Source organism: Mastomys coucha, unplaced genomic scaffold, assembly GCF_008632895.1.
Source record: "Mastomys coucha isolate ucsf_1 unplaced genomic scaffold, UCSF_Mcou_1 pScaffold8, whole genome shotgun sequence".
In the NCBI taxonomy this organism is placed as follows: Eukaryota; Metazoa; Chordata; class Mammalia; order Rodentia; family Muridae; genus Mastomys; species Mastomys coucha.
The window spans coordinates 55,472,986-55,489,121 of record NW_022196914.1 but is presented as its reverse complement, the minus strand read 5'-3'; the positions used below and the strand labels follow the sequence as shown (position 1 = coordinate 55,489,121).

At 41.9% G+C, this 16,136-nt stretch overlaps 1 protein-coding gene across 6 annotated transcripts in view; it reads right to left on the bottom strand.

Moving 5' to 3' along the window:
- Nucleotides 1-16,136, bottom strand: part of Wdr41 (WD repeat domain 41) — a 56,277-nt gene that overhangs the window by 5,190 nt on the left and 34,951 nt on the right. For 4 of the 6 annotated variants that reach the window (XM_031360588.1, XM_031360587.1, XM_031360584.1 and 1 more), the window contains exons 6-11: nucleotides 13,719-13,830; nucleotides 10,801-10,863; nucleotides 9,249-9,359; nucleotides 3,646-3,830; nucleotides 1,489-1,610; nucleotides 409-497 (exon numbers count right to left, since the gene is read on the bottom strand). In XM_031360588.1, coding sequence (XP_031216448.1) covers nucleotides 409-497; nucleotides 1,489-1,610; nucleotides 3,646-3,830; nucleotides 9,249-9,359; nucleotides 10,801-10,863; nucleotides 13,719-13,830 — 682 coding nt within the window. Of the gene's footprint in view, nucleotides 1-31; nucleotides 294-408; nucleotides 498-1,488; nucleotides 1,611-3,645; nucleotides 3,831-9,248; nucleotides 9,360-10,800; nucleotides 10,864-13,718; nucleotides 13,831-16,136 lie in introns of those variants that run through there. The other 2 variants (XM_031360589.1, XM_031360586.1) reach the window with 2 other exon arrangements.

The following is a 16,136-nucleotide window of genomic DNA, read 5'->3' as shown; positions in this document are numbered from 1 at the left end:
AGACTCGGAGGAAAGGCTGGGACGTCAGACTGTGCATGGGGGGGGGTGCAGTCATCGAGACTCGGAAGAAAGGCTGGGACGTCAGACTGTGCATGGGGTGTGCTTCCTGGTCATTTAGATTACTTGAAAGTCAACAGTTTTCTCTCAAAATATAAAACTGCAGTTGAGTCAGTTGAAATAACGAAACAGTTTTACACTGGGGCAAAAGTAAGATCTTCCTGTAAATGTCTCATTCCTTCACGGAGCACATTCTATATGGTTCCTGTGGTTCCTCATTACCACCTTTCGTTTTCCTGTCAAATGAGATGAAAAAGGAAGTGGAGAAGAAAGAGGGAGAGATAAAGAGGAGGGAGGGAGGAGGCGCAGAGGAGAGGACCCAGCACTGATTTAGTGGAGGAAGGCGCACACCTGTTGGGACGGGCTCAGCTGCCAGCTGCTGTTTTTCTCGGACCTCCCACATACGCACAGCGCCATCTTCTGAGCACGAGATTAACTGCCTGTCGGAACAAAAGCCAAAGAGAAAAGGTCCAAAGGAGCACCTAGGGAGGCCAAGTGCTCACTGCAGAAACCATCAGGCCATCCTCTGACTGTGGCCAGCTCTGCTCTGACTGTGGCCAGCTCTGCTCTGGCTGTGGCCAGCTCTGCTCTGGCTGTAGCCAGCTCTCCTCTGACTGTACCCAGCTCTCCTCTGACTGTGTCCAGCTCTCCTCTGACTGTAGCCAGCTCTCCTCTGACTGTGGCCAGCTCTGTTCTTACTGTAGCCAGCTCTGCTCTGGCTGTAGCCAGCTCTGCTCTGGCTGTAGCCAGCTCTGCTCTGGCTGTAGCCAGCTCTGCTCTGGCTGTAGCCAGCTCTTGGCAAGGCTGACCATCACAGGTTAGCATGGCTTTTCAGTGCGAACTAGAAGCATTTGCCAGCAAAGCACACACCACACTACTGCTCAGTGACACAAAATTATTACCTCCATTTCCTATTTTTTATTTAAGGAGCTACACAGTGTCCTAAGCAGCCTCCCTCCCATCCTCTTGTTCCTTCTCTTTCCATGACTCTCTCATCCTACACACACGTCTGGCATGGAAAACACTGTTCCAGGATGTCCATCACTAGATCCTTAGCTGCCAAATCAACCCTTATTTAGTAGCCTCACAAAGTTAACAGGCCTACTATCTGATTTTAGCTGTAAACATACACCACCATAAAAAGAAATGAGTTCATAGAAAATATAAAAACAAGAAAAAAAATAGTACACTGTACCTGACTGGGGTCTTTTACCTTATTACATGACAATTTTAAATAAACCCTTCGTGCTTTTGTGAATTTTTGCCATATATTGCTACAGCTCTTCAGTTCAGTCAGTCATGGAACATTCTCTATTTGTAAAAGAATGCCAAGGTCAGGACATGGAGCCAGGTGATTTGGCCACTGCAGGAATTACGCGGTGACCCTGGGAACCGTGACTTTCATCTTTGCAGAAGAGATGGGCACTGTACCTGTTTGGAAGTTTATCGAGGTGTAGGATGTTGGAATCATGTGCAGTTCTCTGGCAGGCAATCACACGCTTCAACTGTAGGTTATACACATATAACCCCCTTCCAACTGCAGCAAATATATTCTAGGCAGGGAGGGGGAGAAAGTTCAGAAACTGGCATAAAGCTTGTCTTTACCACCCAGTGTAATAGACTTCCTGCCCCTGGGTGACATCGGAAAGCCACTGTTACCTTCCCAGCCTTCAGACAAAAATTACAGTTCTGCCCTCTCAAGCCTCCAATGTCAAAGCCACCAAGAAAGGGTGAGCACCTTAAGCCAGCAGGAGGAAAGCCCAGTCCAGAAGGCTCTGCACAGGGTAGCTTGGCCCTGCCTTCTCCTCTCTGGAGACCAGAGCTGTGGAAGCAGCTGCTGCTACCCTGGCTCCGTGGCAGAGGTACAGCCTGGGCTTGCTCGGAACACAGGGACCCTTGGGAATTTACTCGGCTGCTCTCATCTAGAAGTGTAGGCGAAATGGCTTGCACCACACACCCTAGGCAAACAAGAGGCCTGCACACAACGTGAAGGCATAGATGCTGTAGTGGCACCACCCACGGTCAGCTGAGGAATAGAGAGCAAAGGCACTTAAGTCTTTAGAAATTACTTTTGCTGATGCTTGCTAAGGAAAGCATCACTGCTGCTTTCCAGATGGGTGAGTTACAACTGAAGAAATCGAAGGGCTGGTAGGATGGGTCAGTGGGTAAAGATGCCTGCTACCAAGTGTGATGAGCTGAGTTCCAACCCTGGGACCCCTGGGACAGAAGAAGAGAACCAACTCCTGCAGTTATCCTGACATCCACATGGGGGTCACAGCACAACTGTACACACCACACACACACACACACACACACACACACACACACACATGCTCACACTTAGTTTTTAAATTAAGGCAAAAAGAGATGAAGAAAGACACTTGACACTGACCTTCAGCCTCCAAATTCACACTCAGTGCTGGCTGCACGCCGCATGCAAATACCCACATAAACATGTGCACACAACACACACAGGCAACAAGTACTCATGTGCACACAACATGCACACACACAACTGGCACAGAAAGTAGTACAAAGAAGAGAAAAGCACTCTTACTGACATGTGTAATAAAATGAGAGCATGTAAATAGAAAGCACAGAATCAAATGAAAGAAAGGTCTCCTTCAGTGCCTTGCTCAAAGGCTGTGAGCACTGGAACAAATAACTCCTTTATTACATGAGGCTCTCTGAGCCACTGGGGCTAAAAGGGAAAACTGAGATGAGAGGCCAGAGGTGGCAGTGTGTGGTGCTGGCTTTAGACCGCATGCTTCAGAGCTCTTCTGCCAGGCCCAGGAGCTGTTCTCACCCAGGCACTTTGGCCAGGATGCCAGCAACCTGGAAGGGAAACATTTCTCAACATTTTAACATGTTCCCCTCTTTAGGAAACACACCAGAATTTAAAACAAATAAAACAATAACCTCAAACACCATGGGATTACTTAATCCAGCCCAAATGAGGTCTGTAATTTGTGTTCTAACAATGTCCTTACATGCAAGATTAGACACAAGGATTAAAGTGTTTTTTAAAAATGTAAGTGGTACAGTCTAATAAGATTATCAGACCAGTTTAAAACCTGAAACCATAGGTAATAACCTTTTCACTGCTTTGTGTTTGGTGTGTGTGTGTGTGTGTGTGTGTGTGTGTGTGTGTGTGTGTGTGGTGCATGTGTGTGGTGTATGAGTATGTGATGTGTTTGGTGTGTGTTTAGTGGGAGTGTGGGGTGTTTGGGTATGTGTATATGCTGTGCAGTATGTGTGTGTGTGTGTGTGTGTGTGTGTGTGTGTGTGGTATGCTTGTGTATGGCGTATGAGTGTATGGTGTGTTTGGTGTGTGTTTAGTGGGAATATGGGATGTTTGGGTGTGTGTGTAAGTGTGTATGCTGTGCAATATGTGTGTGCAGAGTGTGTGTATCTGTGTGTGTGTTCTCTCTATCCTATGGATCCCGTCCATTGAACTTAGGTTATAAGTACTTTTGCCCACTGAGCCCTCTCAACAGCCTGGAATCATAACTTTTTATATCCAACATATAAGGCTTTAAATATCAGAAACTAATTTTATTTGTAACAATTATAACTTATACTACCTACCTCTTCATCGCATGTGAAATGATTAATAGAAATGTCATTTTGTTTTTGGCAGAGCTTTATTTCCTGCTGGACATCCAGCTGTGGCGTCGGGCTCCAGAAGGTACGCTCACAGGCTTGCACAGTCCAGTCCAGGGCATCCCAGACAATCAGCTCGCCAACATGGGAGCCAGTGATGAAACTCGTATCTAGGAAGAGTTCACAAATGCTTCACTACCAATCATGGTCTCTAGGCTAAAAAATAAAAAAGTGAGGGCTTCCCAATTATACCTAGACAAGCTAACCAGAAAGACTACTGTGACAATATGAAGACCAGAAAGTGACTCGTTCCCTTACCTATGAGAAATAGTAGAGTTTGTGTCAATAACAATACTATCTATAATGTCTGGCCATCTTTTGCAGGAATAAAACTAAAGAATCGTGCCTAAAATGAATGCCAAAAACCTGCCATTTAAAACACTGAAGGTGCTTATAGGAGTGGATAAAATAAGGTAATAGTTCTATGAAGAGAGTGGCTAAAGGGCCTTGAAAGAAGCGGGGCAGGGGAAGACATACAGGGAAATGGGAAGAACCCACAACACAAATGTCAGATAGCTCATTATAGTCAATGCATACAGCACCCCTGGGAATTACTAAGAAAAAAGAAAACAGATGGAAAATAAGCATGGGATAGCATTTTTAACTACTTTAATAATCAAAGAAAATTTCAATGGCATGTAAATACAGGAAGAACCATGTGGGAGCCAGCATGTATATATGCTCAGAACACACAGACAGATGTGCACTGGTGTTTGATATGAATGATGGCAGTTTTCAGTTAATTTCGTTCTTAATGTTGCTTGCTATTGTCATATTTTTATTAGGACTATGCTTTAACTTATAAAGTAATAAGCTTTAAAACTCTCAAATAGAGTTAGACACCTAGACAATTCATACATTGTACATTTAATAGACACTGTGCAAATGCTAGACTTGGAGTTACCTTTCAGTGTAATTTATTTCTATTCCTACATATTTAAGGCAGAACAGAACAAAGCACTGATTATAAAACCCAGGTTCTATTCTGGCTCCACCTGTTACTAGCCCGATGGTCTCCAGGAAATTGTTAACTTTTGTCGGTCTTGGAAACCTCATGCATTAAATGAGAACAGTTATAGAAAACAATTAAATAATAAATATCTAGTCACTTTTAAAACACATCCCATGCTATCTCTGAACCTCTAGTACTATTTTGAGTCCTGTTATTACTCTACATCAATGATATTAAAGAACATAGTGAGTTACAATTTAGAAATACACAGGTGGATAACTATGACTTTATTATTCCTTTCATCAAATAAACCAGGATTGAAATCTGCCAAAGCCAAATGAACAATCTCTTAGAAATAAAAATCACTACACATCTTAAATATAAACATTATTTTATCTTGGTTTCAGGATCATATAGGTAGCTTATTGGTATCTATAGTTTACTGACACACTACAGAATTTGTGTGTGTGGGAATAAGTTTATCTCTGATCTCAGGAGGAAAACAATTTTAGTTGTAACACTGTGGAAGTTTTAAGAACTTCAGCAGTACTAATTTTTCCATGACCTCCTCCGATTTCATTCAGCTAAAAAAGAATCAGAGAAGCCAAGGATGAGAAAGATGCTCCTTGACTCCAGATCCAGGTCTGTAGTCAGCACAGAGCTAACCCTTTGAGAGCACACAGCTGTCACTCTGTGGATCTTTTACACAACAGAAGCACAGCATCAATTACCTCTTCAGTCCTTTCCCAAAAACATAACGGTGGCATTCACCTTAGCTAGAGTTTCTCCCTGTATAACTATTTACATTTCCAGACAGGTCATTCAAAATGTTGCATACCAAATAACCTCAGTGCTATATTAACAGTGGATGTATTTCACCCTGTGGTATTGTGAAAGCCACTTGGGGAAATCTCTCCTGGCATCTGGCTCTCCAGACCTCACAAGCATTAACAGTTTGTGATCGCCATACCTTCAGCACAGGGCAAGCAAAGGATTGAAATGATACATAGAGCTCTTTGCCAGAAGAGAGTAGCAATGTCAGCATATGTCTTAGGAAATCTGCCCAGGGATTCAGATCTCTTCAACAAGTCTGGTACTTATCAAGCATATTTTAGGGCATTCAAATATATAGTTCCAAGGCTGCTGTGGGGCCACCTCACTAAAAATGCACTTCTTTTTAAAGATTGTGTGTGTGTGTGTGTGTGTGTGTGTGTGTGTGTGTGTGTTATGTTGATATGTGTATTCTATGTAGACCTGTACATGCATATAGTGGTCAGAGGAGAAGCTGGATGCCCTGAGCAACCCTCCACCTTATTCCCTCAAGACAGCCTCTTTCACTGAACCTAGTGCTGGTTTTTGGCTCGGGTGGCGGGCAGCAAGTCCCAGTGACTCTCCTTTCTCCACTCTCACCCTCACTGCGGTTGCAAGCACACAGCTCCATGTAGCTTTCACTGTGAGTTCTAGGGAGCTGTTCTCATGCTTGCACAGAAAGTTCTCCTGCCTACTGAGCTGTCTCTCCATACCTTAAAAATACCAAGTGGTCTGTCCAGAAAGCATGCATACAAGTAATACTATACAGACTTAGCAGGTCATACTTACATACGTAAGTTTATATGTGAGTGGATATATATATGTGTGTGTTTGTGTCAACAACTGATGAAAAAGGAGGCCATGAATTTTATAGAGAACAAGGAGGAATATATGAGAGGGTATGGAGGGAGGATCAGGAAGGGAGAAATGGTATAATTATATTGTAATTTAAAAATGTTTTTAAATTATCTATCTATCTATTTTTGGTTTTTCAAGACAGGGTTTCTCTGTGTACTAGAACTCTCTGTAGACCAGGCTGGCCCCCTGCTCTGCCTCCCCAGTGCTGTGATTAAAGGGCTGCACAACTACACCTGGAAAGAAATAGACTTTTTATAAACACATTTCTGTTATGATATGTAAGCCCAGTAACTGGCCAGTGGTATTAGGTGTGTGAGGGGGAAAAGAGAAGCAGAGCAGCAAAAACTAAACTAAAATAAAAAATTACACCTTCCTGTCTGGGAGCAGACCTTGGGCATGAACTCTGCAGCCAGTCCCACAACACTCAGAAGAAGCTCCACTCTCAGGTGCTCTAACACACCCAAGATCCCAGGAGCTTGGTCAGACCAGGATCTCAAGGTCCCAGAGGCTGCTTGACTCCCAGGACCTCTGACACATCCAGGATCACAGGATCACAGGATCCCAAAATCACAGGATCACAGAGATAGCTGAACTCTGAGGAGTTCAGACACAACCAGGATCACAGGAAGGACAGGCTCCAGTCAGATATAGACATAGACTAACATTTTGCTGCACACAGGAAACGCACCTCAGTGAGAAAGACAGACACTATCTCAGAGTAAAATGTTGGAAAACAATTTTTCAAGCAAATAGTCCCAAGAAACAAGTTGGAGTAGTCATTCTACTATTGAATAAAATCAACTTTCAACCAAAAGTTATCAAAAAAGATAAGGAAGGACACTATGTACTGGTCAAAGGAAAAATCTACCAAGAAGAACTCTCAATTCTGAACATCTATGCTCCAAATGCAAGGGCACCCACATTCCTAAAAGAAACTTTACTAAAGCTCAAAGCATACATCGCACCCCACACAATAATAATGGGAGACTTCAACACCCAACTCTCAGCAATGGACAGATCATGGAAATAGAAACTAAATAGAGACACAGTGACATTAACAGAAGTTATGAGCCAAATGGATCTAACAGATATTTATAGAACATTTCATCCTAAAGCAAAAGAATATACCTTCTTCTCAGCACCTCATGGTTCCTTTTCCAAAATTGACCATATAATCGATCACAAAATAGGCCTCAACAGATACAAGAAGATTGAAATAATCCCACGCACCCTATCAGATCACCATGGACTAAGGCTGGTCTTAAATACCAACAAAAACAATAGAAAGAACATATACACATGGAAGCTGAACAATGCTCTACTCAATGATAACTTGGTCAAGGAAGAAATAAGGGAAAATATTAAAGGCTTTTTAGAATTTAATGAAAATGAAGACACATCATACCAAAACTTATGGGACACAATGAAAGCAGTGGTAAGAGGAAAATGCATAGCTCTAAGGGCCTCCAAAAAGAAACTGGAGAGAGCTTACACTAGCAGCTTGACAGCATACCTGGAAGCTCTAGAACAAAAAGAAGCAAATACACCCAAGAGGAGTAGACAGCAGGAAATAATCAAACTCAGGACTGAAGTCAACCAAATAGAAACAAAAAGAACTATACAAAGAATCAATAAAACCAGGAGTTGGTTCTTTGAGAAAATCAACAACATAGATAAACCCTTAGCCAGACTAACCAGAGGGCACAGAGACAGTATCAGTATCCAAATTAATAAAATCAGAAATGAAAAGGGAGACATAACAATGAAACATATCTTAAAATAATTATTCTGGTTGTTGAATATTAACAGTTGAAAATATTAAAATCATGTTCTAAAAAAAATTACAAGAAATTATATGCCTAACAGTATACTGTACAGCAAAAGCTGGACCACAAAGCTATTCAAGGCTCACTCAGCAATAATTGGTCCTCTTCATTGAAGGCGGCATTATGTTTCAATGATGTCTATACTTCACCATGAAAATAAGACATATACCTAGGCATAACCAACATGATGGGCCAGATCTGCCCTGTTTTCCTTAGAAGCTCCAAGACTTCATCATGGTTCAGAGTTTCCCAGAAGGCTCAAAGGACTGTTGCCCATATATAAGAACTTGCTTTTTGAGCTACTATTCATGGATAGAGATACAAAGAGGTACCAACCAAAGAGGTCCAGCACCACAGACGATCTGATCCTTGGAAAGACATGCATCTGGGTTTTGAAGGATGCTGGCTAATGTGGGGAAGATGCTGAAGCTGGGGAGGATGCTCACTGGTGCATCCGAAAATGGGGCCAAATGGCATAAGAAGACACACAAGCAAGTTTACCTTTGGGGTTCTCCATACTCCTTTTCAATCTCATCTCATATTTATACAACATATTCCCCCAATGCCCCAGATCTGCAGGAGTTCCGGTGCTGTAACTCCTCCTGCGGTGTCAATATTCCCAGCAGTCTTACATGACCTGCTTGCTGTCCCCACCAGCACTCTCTGACTCACACAGATCACTCAGTTCAGTTCTGATGTCAGCTATCCCTTATCTAAGAACTAACTAAATGCCAACAGCAGAGTCTGTGAGCCTCTCCTGACATCTGATGTCACACTCAATCACTGACGTTGATATAGACAGAGCCACTCGTGAAGAACGCTAGAATGTTACAAGCGTTGGAATTCACAGCCTATGATGAAGTACCAAGTACCAAGTAGTTCCTTAGGATAGTTATGCCTTAGTCTATTGCCCATGCCAAACTATGAGGCTTGAGCCAGGCTCTCCTGTCTCAAATCTTAGAGTAACAGATAATGACAATCTCCACTAATCTGAACTATTATTTTAACAGTCATTCTGAAACAGGGGAACAAGTTAAAAATTCTGAAACCCTACATAACATAAATGTACACAATGAGCTTACCATTGATGTTAGCCAATGACAGAATATTGTCCTGGTGATCGAGAAGGCGTTTAACTTCAATAATATCCCACTCCGGCAATTCTTCTGTGGGTGTTACAAGCCTAAAAATTACTAAAAGACAGTCATTTTACTAAAATCTTCAAAAAAAAAATACCTTCCTACTCAAAAAGCATTAAGTGCAAAAAAAAATCTCCAAAAAGAACCTTTTATTTATACCAGCCTCCACCATTTCTTCCAGTGCTTGAGATGCCTAAAGTATGTTCACAAACCCTAAGTCAGGGTTTTCTTCACCTTGCTTCCCTTACTGACTTCCAAAACCCACTACCAAACCCTGCGGTCTCCACTGCATGTCAGGAATACCACTCAGTTCCTACCCAGGCCAGTGACCAGCCACACCAACCCCTGCTCTGCTCCCCCTGCTCACCTCCTATCCCCCTTGCTCCCTGCCCCAGTCCTTTCCACCATCAGCTGTCTCTCCTCATGGGTACAGGCCAGTAAGCACTGCCACAAGCTAAGCTACAAATGCCTGGCCTTCGGCTCAGTAAAGGCTTCAGCAGCTGCCAACCCCCACCCCGCCCCCAAAAAAGCTGTTAAAAATAAGAGCCAAAAGTAAAAACAACTTTTCATATTTTTGGTATATACTATTCAATTATAAATTCTCTGAGAATATAGCTTTTAATTTCTTGACTATTGATGTTGAATATGTTCCTTGATTTATTATATGACTTCAAAAAATAGTTTTACTTAAACTGTAAGTCCTAATTTTAATCAACACATAAAGCCTAAAATCCAATCAAATCAAGTGGTTCTATTAACCAACATTTACAAAACATCTATGGTAATCTAGGAGTTGCAGCTACCAAATGTGAACAGGCCCAGTTACTGCTGCCAAATGCCCAGAGTCCGCAGCAGACAGAAGACCAGTGTACAGGCTGACATCAGTGTACACATGCTCTGATGAGCCACAGGAGCCAGAGTCGTGGATGCTCAGAGACAAGCACACCTCATAAAGAAAGTGCTGAGGGCTCACATCCTTCCCCGATGGCAGTAATCATCTATCCAAGTCCTTCTTCTCTTCACATCCCTCTCTGGAATATAGGTCATGACACATCTCTACCTGTATCTCTGACACTATTTTGCCAACTGTCAAAGACTCTGCAAGATTATTAAATTCTAATAGCCTTTTACATTCAAAGTGTGGCTGTTGGCAAGTCTCCCAGTTCAAATCAAAGAGAACTCTTCTTGATGTGAATAAACTTTGAGTGAAAACACTGCTGCTAAGTGATTTTAGAATAGGAAATATATTGTTTAATCAAATTAACAGAAGACAGTAATACTGTAATATGTTGACAAGAAGAAGTCTGACCTAACACTTTGAAAATGGTTTACCCTGTATCATTTTCAACAACACCAAAAGGCCAGAGCTAGGGCAGCAGCAGGCATCTCTGAATTAAAACTGCTTATGTCTTTCTGGCACACATGTATGTATGTATGTATGTATGTATGTATGTATTCATGTAGCTAATATAGACACGTATAGATATATACTCACTCAATTCTCTGCCCACTGCTGCGGCGACACAGTTCCCAGGGATTTCAACCAAAGCACTGATCCCTTCAGGAAAAAAAAAAAATATATATATATACATATACATATACATATATACATATGTACATATATACATATATATATGTATATATGTATATATATATGTATATATATATATATCAAGGAAATCATTTTCTATCATGGCTTATATCAAAAACAAAACTTCCTTAACTTTATATTAGTCATTTCCCATAAAACATACTTAAAACCTGCTATATGAACACCCGTTCTTGCTCACACGTAGAAAGTGAGTTGTGAGTAAATTTCTGGTACCTTTGGAAAACACTTTGGGCATATTACTAGGCTCTGAATATTGCTCCACAGTGCTAACAGGGAACACTCAACCACTCCCATATCCTTAGCAGGCATCCCTTATGATAACTACCACAACCACCATTTGATGGCTACTTCAATGAGTTATGAAACTGGGGTTTTCCCTCAATGTAATTAAGACTATGCATGCTCCCTGGCACTAAATAAGATGATGTAGTAATGCAAAAGACGTATCTGGCCTCCATCCTGTTTGCTGACACAACCCTTTAAAACCTTTAAATCTCTGGACACTGTGTTCTAATGAGACGACTAGTGTCTGGCCAATCACTGGTGGTTCTGAGATGAGAGCTACTCCCTAGAAGGACCAAGACAGGAGGGCAAGGTTGGCATTTTCAGCCTTACCCCTTGACCTCCAAGGAGAGAGGGGCAGAAAGTAATGTTGGTCACTAGTAACAAATGGCTTAATTAACCATATCTACATAATAAAGCCTCCATTAAAAAAAAAAACAGGATTTAGATGGATTCAGTAAAGCTGAACATAAGACAATTCCTGCAGGGAGCAAACTTAGGGAGCACACAGTCTCTGTGCCCGGCCTCCCACCTTGCCCTCTGTATTTCTTCTTCGGAGCTCTTGTAACAGAACTAAAATGGGCAAATGTGTTTCCCTGAGTTCTGTAAGCCCTCTAGCAAACTGAATCGTGATTTATAATCAGGGTGTCAAAAATCTAAGAGAGAGAGAGAGAGAGGGGGGGGGGAGCCCAATGAAAAATGAAATGATGGAGGGTAAGAACTCTCTCAAGGACCAAGCTTTTAGCCTATGAGACTGGACACTACCACCAGGTAGACAGCCTCAGCAGGTCAGAGGACACCAAGCTGGTCATCTACCTGCTCTTGTGACACTGACTGTCAGAGCATTTGCATAAGAACACAGAGGAAGTGACACTCCCCTGGGGAGCCAGTCAGTCCTTTCTCAACACCCTCTGTCAAGGCTGAGAAGTGGCCTGCAAACAGCACAGTTACTGCTAATTAGTGCATTTCCAAAATGACCAATGTTGATGAGATGACTAGACTTAACCACCACACCACTTACTGATGTGCAGAATGTTTAGTGTGTGGGGTTTGGTTGCTGCGGCTGTTGTTTTCAAAAGACAGGGTCTTGCTATATTATCCACACTGGCCTACCGCAGTCAGTGTCAGCTTCCTGAGTAGCTGGACATGATTCTATGCTTGGCCTTAAGCACACAGTACTGAGTATCTCTTCAGAGCTAAATCTATAAAATGGTTTCAGACTAACCATAACTTCGAGCATTTAAAAGGTTGAAATACTGGAACATGTAAACAAAAAATTATTTAATAAAGTTAATCTTTCCACTTTGCTATATGATATATGTAATGTATCATATGCAAATGCAGATGTCCACTCACTGGCTTTCCTTCCTGCCTGTCACAGCCTAGCAGCACTATTGCAATGCCGGTACTAATTTCTCTTCCTCGTGGGTAAGTATGTTTTGTGTCTGCGTGGAAGAGATGGAAGAAATGTGAGAGAGCACAAGATGGACGTGGAAGAGGCTGGCCTCAAACTTAGGAAGATCTTCCTTCTTCAAGAAGAATTTTAAATGCAGAAAATGTTCACTGAGGGGCCACTCAGTTGGCTCAGTAGATAAAGGTGCTTGCCACCAAGCCTGGGACCTGAGGATCCACACCATGGATTCTCACTAGTTGTCCTCTGACCTTGTGTCATAGCCTGTGTCCTACACACACACACACACACACACACACACACACACACACACACACACACTACACATATACATGTACACACATATATGTGCACACACATATATAAAAACACACCAAACCATGGAATATTAAGGGCTCCTGATTCTGCTATCCCACACTTGGGTATGGGCATATACTTAAAGTACTCAAAGGTTATCATGCACTATATGTGCATCCATGTTCACTGTGACACTGTTTAAAACAGGGAGGTGATGGATTCAGCCTTTGTGTTCATCAATGGATAAATGGATAAAGATGGTGTGATATGCACATGCACACACATACAGAGTGATAATGTGATATGTACATATATGCACATACACACAGTGATTATGTGATATACATATCCACACAGCGGAGTACTATCAGCCATAAAGAACACAATCCTATCATTTTCAAGAAAACATATGAAACTGAAGATCACCATCAAACATAAACTAAGCCAGATATGAGAAGACAATGCTGCATACTTTCTCCCATTTGTGGAGAAAAGGTGACTTTTGTGAGGAGGAAAAAGCTAATGAGGGTGACAGGACCAGTGGCTACCTTCCAAACACACTACGTCCATGTATGAAAATACCACACTGAAACCCAATACTTGGCATAAATAAGATACACATGAGTGTAAACGTTCGCTAAATGATTTGTCATGTGAAAATACTCATCAAATATGGCTACCTACAATCAACAGCAACAACAAGAAGGAAATCCCACATGGACCTTTATGTTGTGATTACATCTCTTTAAAGACCCAACTGTGTCTTTCCCAGTTTATCGGCTGTCTCAGAATTCCCTTGATTGGTGTTTACCTGTATCGGAAAGGTGGCTGGTCTTACACAGCAGCTCTAATTTCCGGTTCCACACGCCTAGGTCACTACCACCTGAGAGCCAAATGTCCAGTCTCTGAAGAACAGTTAAGCACTGCAAATCATTTGAAATGGACCATTAGTTCAGAACGTCTAGTGTTGTTCCGTGGTTTTAATTTATGTCCCTAAGTTCTCTGAAGTCCCTCCATTTGATAAGCACTTTGGTTTTCTTCTTGCTGACTATGGGCTCTTTAAGTGACCAGCATCTCACAGAATACGGAGAAGAGGTGATTTCTATGGCAGCCAAAGAAGATGCTGGGACTACCCTGTTCTCTTAGATCACAAGGTGACACTAAAGCTGGCCACACAGCAAGAAGCTGAGGCCTGCAAGCACTACAGAGCAGTAATGCACTAAGCTGCATTGAGCTTCTCAGTAGGCTCTCAACCCAGAGAAGCCTCCTGGGGACAGACGGTCAGGAGACCCTGAGCCAGTACCACTTGGCTAAGAGGTTCTCTATTCCTGTCTACACACACTGGATGTTTATCATTGCTTTAAGCCACTAAGATTTCAGACAACTTGAGAATCACTGATAGACAACTTCTATATAATCCTTAAATGCCTTATAAAAATAAAACAGAAAATATACTTATTTTTAGTTTTTAAACTCTGATCCATAATTGGTCCTGTCTGAAAGAACTACAGGGATAGAAATGGAGAGGAGCCTGAGGAAAAGGAGATCCAGTGACAGGCCCAAAGTAGAATCCAGCTCAAGGGGAGGTCACAGGGCCCGACACTATTACGGAGGCTATGGAGCGCTCAGAAAAAGCGACCTATCATGACTGCCCTCTGAAAGACCCAACAAGCAGCTAAAAGAGTCAGGTGTCCAACAGAGGACAGAAGCTGCTGACCACTGCATTTGAATTAGAGGAAAGCTGGAAGAAGCTGAGGAGCAGGGCCAGCCTGTAGGAAGACCAGCAGTCTCAATTAATCTGGATCCTTGAGATCTCTCAGATACTGGAACACCAACAAGGCAGCATACACCAGCTGAAATGAGGCCCCCAACACATATACAGCAGAGTTCTGCCAGGTCTGGATTTAGTCAGAGAAGATACACTTAACCCTCAAGAGACTAGAGGCCTCAGGGAGTTTAGAGGTCTGGTAGGGTGGGGGTGGGGGGATGGGGACATCCTTGTGGATATAGGGGGTGGGGAGGAGGTATGGGATGTGGATCAGTTGGAGGGTGGACCAGGAAGGGAATAAAATCTGGAGTTTAAAATAAATAAATAAATAAATACCAAAAAAATAACTTTTTAATTAATTCTTAATAACTCTGTTTCCAGGAAGCAGAATCCTTTACTTGGTGTGGTACCTTAGGGTCCTCTCTTCAAGAGTCATGCCCTCATAGCTGATTCGAGTAAGTGGTAACAAGGACAGAGAGTGAATTAGAAAGAAGGGAGGGCGCTTGCCTTGGCTCAGAATGAGGCTACTTTTAAAACAGATGAGAAAGTTGAAAGCAATCTGTGTGCTTCCGGAGTCTACCTTGTCTAGTCTAGTCTCTGGGCTTCTGCGTTAGCCCTTTATTCTGTTTATTGCCAACTGACAACCTATTGTGTGGATATGTACATTTTGTTTATTCGATCACTACCTAGTAGATAATTTAGCTTATTTCTCATTTTTAGCTAGTATGAATGCTGGTGTTCTGACATTCATTATATACATACGTGTGGGCATCGGTGTGGGACTATACACAGGCGGGTTATCGTTTAACAGTTTACCAGATTGCCAAACCTCTTGAAGGTCACTGTAGTACTTTACAAGTCCACTAGCAATGCATAAGCTACAATATGACTTTTCCATATATTTATTAACACTCAAGCCCTGTCCTTTCGACAAAGCATCTACTAGTGGTGCTAATGTGTATGAAATGGTAACCCATAGTGGCTTTGATTCTCTCACTTTTTCTCATGCATTTATTGCTCATTTACATATTATCAACTTTTTCTCATGCATTTATTGCTCATTTACATATCTTTTGGGAGAAAATTTCTTTCAAATTCTTCTTTTTTTTAAAGATTTATTTATTTTATTTATATGAGTATACTGTAGCTGTCTTCAGACACACCAGAAGAGGGCATCAGATCCCATCACAAATGGTTGTGAACCACCATATGGTTGTCTGGAATTGAACTCAGGACCTCTGGAAGAGCAACCAGTACCCTTAACCACTGAGCCATCTCTCCAGCCCCTCAAATTTATTCTCAATTATACTTCTTTTCTTTTTTATTAATAGTTCTTTGCACAATTTGCATATATATTTGATAAATGATTTATGTATATTTCTCCTATTTTTCAGAATGTATTTTCTATTTTTTTCAAAACCATGGTTTCCCATTTATTTCAATGGCTCAGCAAATATATAC